This window comes from Montipora capricornis, chromosome 9 (assembly GCF_036669925.1).
Source record: "Montipora capricornis isolate CH-2021 chromosome 9, ASM3666992v2, whole genome shotgun sequence".
Taxonomy (NCBI): Eukaryota; Metazoa; Cnidaria; class Anthozoa; order Scleractinia; family Acroporidae; genus Montipora; species Montipora capricornis.
Window position 1 is genome coordinate 34625358 of NC_090891.1, and position 2500 is coordinate 34627857.

General features: G+C 39.5%; 1 protein-coding gene across 12 annotated transcripts in view; it reads right to left on the minus strand.

The window, feature by feature from the left end:
• Window positions 1-2500, minus strand: part of LOC138016488 (VWFA and cache domain-containing protein 1-like) — a 31666-nt gene that overhangs the window by 8809 nt on the left and 20357 nt on the right. For all 12 annotated transcript variants that reach the window (XM_068863629.1, XM_068863630.1, XM_068863631.1 and 9 more), the window contains 4 exons: window positions 2231-2342; window positions 807-1007; window positions 232-291; window positions 1-38 (listed from right to left, as the gene is read on the minus strand). The exon at window positions 1-38 is cut by the window's left edge and continues 41 nt beyond it. In XM_068863629.1, the coding sequence (XP_068719730.1) occupies window positions 1-38; window positions 232-291; window positions 807-1007; window positions 2231-2342 (411 nt within the window). The remainder of the gene's footprint in view (window positions 39-231; window positions 292-806; window positions 1008-2230; window positions 2343-2500) is intronic.

Sequence of the window (2500 nt, forward strand, 5' to 3'; positions counted from 1 at the left end):
TGACACGTATCATAAGGCATGAGACACGCACAAGGACACTGAAACATTGAATGATTTGATGTCTTTCTTACCACTAAACACTTCGCAATTGACAGACATGAACTTCAAAAGATGAAGTAGTTTACTTCTTATATTTTATTGTGCATTATTCATAATGCACTAAAATTTGCTCCCTAACTACCATTCTGAGTGAAAATCAGAATTCAAGAATACATTTTAGTCGAGACAAACCTGGCATGATAGGCTCACATTATCCGAGCAAGCTGTGCAGGAGTTGCCACAGGAACAGCCCTAAAAGTAAATGTGAGTTTATCTAATTTTAGATGCCTTATATGCAACGTTTTTAGCTCGCAATATTTATTTTCATTTTATTTATTTATGTGCTGATTTATTCATTTATTCATTCATTTATTTATTCATTCATTTATTTATTTATTTATTTATTTATTTATTTATTTATTTATTTATTTCCAGGGCTACAATCGGTGGCAAAAGAAGTTGGGATGATCACACTTGGATGGGCCTGAAAACCTGTCAGACATTAACTAAGCATAACTGTCAAAATTCCACTAAAAGCTTCAAAATAGAAATACCCCATTCCCTCAGTCAATGTTGAAATGGACTAGGAAATGTCTGTTCACGATTAACAACTTGGCAACTCGGCAACTCAAAGCCTCGAGTTTGTATGACACAACATGGCGAAGGGTACTCAAACCAGACTCTAAGATACCCAACACAAAGATATTAAGTACTTCTCTTCAGCCAATTGTAGTTTACTTAGTTAGCTGCGTGTAGGTGTCACTAACCTCTTGCGGCACGAGTGAACTTTCCGAACACTGGTGTATACTCCGAGACGGTATTCCCAACAAAAACAGTGACGTTCCCGGAACTACATTCATTCTGAATTGACGGCAAGGAGAGCCACTGTTTGAAGATTCGTTAGTGAAATCTAGTACCTCGTAAAACATTTGAACTGTGTGTTGTAGGTAGTTATTGCACCAGGAAACCTGAAATAAAAAATCACTCATCAAACAATTATTTTCATTTTTTGACAAAACGTTGGTTGCACCAATTACGTTTGAAGTTGTACGAAAGATGAACGACGATGCGAAACGTGGTCAGTAGATATGTTCTTTCTATCACAGTTTATTTACGGAAGCACAGGGTTAGACCACACCCGTAACATAAAGGCTAGTTGCTCACGTTTCAACCTCGTACCCAGAGTCCTCGGGCCTTTTGGTCAGCGGGCGAGCGTCCGGAGAGACTCTGGGATAATGGACTTTTTTTTATTGGTCGCTTGCATGACAGTTGCAGTTCGACAGGAAGTCGGTAAGTAATACGGATACCCCAGAATTTGGAGGGAGATTCAAAATCTAAAACTAGTTACAGTGCTGTTTGTTTGTTTTTTTACCTCAGAAATATATATAAATCACAAAAATAATAAAATGAAGGAGTTTGAATTATGTCTAATACCGCACGGGAATTTTCCCACTCTGCTAAAAACTGATTACGGTTGCTGTTGCAAAAGTTGGTGTGCACGATGGCATTCTGCACGATGGAATGCACGCTGAAACACTAATACACTTACCAAAAGCGTCAGAAGTTTCATCTTCAATCGCTCTTACAGCAAGCCAATGGTCATTTCTCCAGTTTCTTTATGGTGTGTAAGGCTAATTTTTTTGTTTCTCAAACACTTTTAACGCGTTATTTCTATGGTTGACTGTTTTCTCTTTCCTGTTTCCGTTTAAACTCAAGCATGCGCACTAAGACCGGAACTCACGTTTTCTGGGAAATGAAGCCATTATCCCAGAGTCTCTCCGGGACGATAAAGACTTGTTTCCATATCTCAAAGTGCCTTTGGACGTGAGGGGCCTGGGGTGGCGGTAGGAGGGGAAGAGTGCAACAGCTGAAACAACCCAAACCTTTACAAAAATGCTAACCTTAGGCCTAAACAATATGCTTTTAGATAATGTTTAGACCTAAGGTTAGCATTTTTGTATGGGTTTGGGTTGTTTCAGCTTTGTTGTTCCAGGCCTCTCACGTCCAAGGGCACTTTGAGATATGGGAACAAGTCTTTACCCTCCGGGAGCTCACCCGCTGACCAAAAAGCCCGAGGACTCTGCGTACGAGATTGCTTCCTTTTCACAACACCAACGCGACAACCGTAACATTAAAACCAAGTACAGGTTAGGCATATCGAACGACAACCAGTTCAGAATGAGATACTTACCTTGAGAACTCCTTTTTTGTGAATTAATTCATTTGCCAGCCAAGGAAATGCTGATGTTAAGTGCTCCTTGCGAACTTGAGAGTCGCGACTCGACATGTTGAATTCAATGTATCTAAGAATTCAAAGTAGTTACTTAAGTCCAGTGCCTTTTTCATATTTTAAGGAGGGACGATCTTAACTACCAAACCGTTGCTATGGAACCCTTTAAATAGTCATTTCTCGATTCCCTTTAACTGTAGAGTTATCCTTTTCTGCCAAGTGTGTTCTATT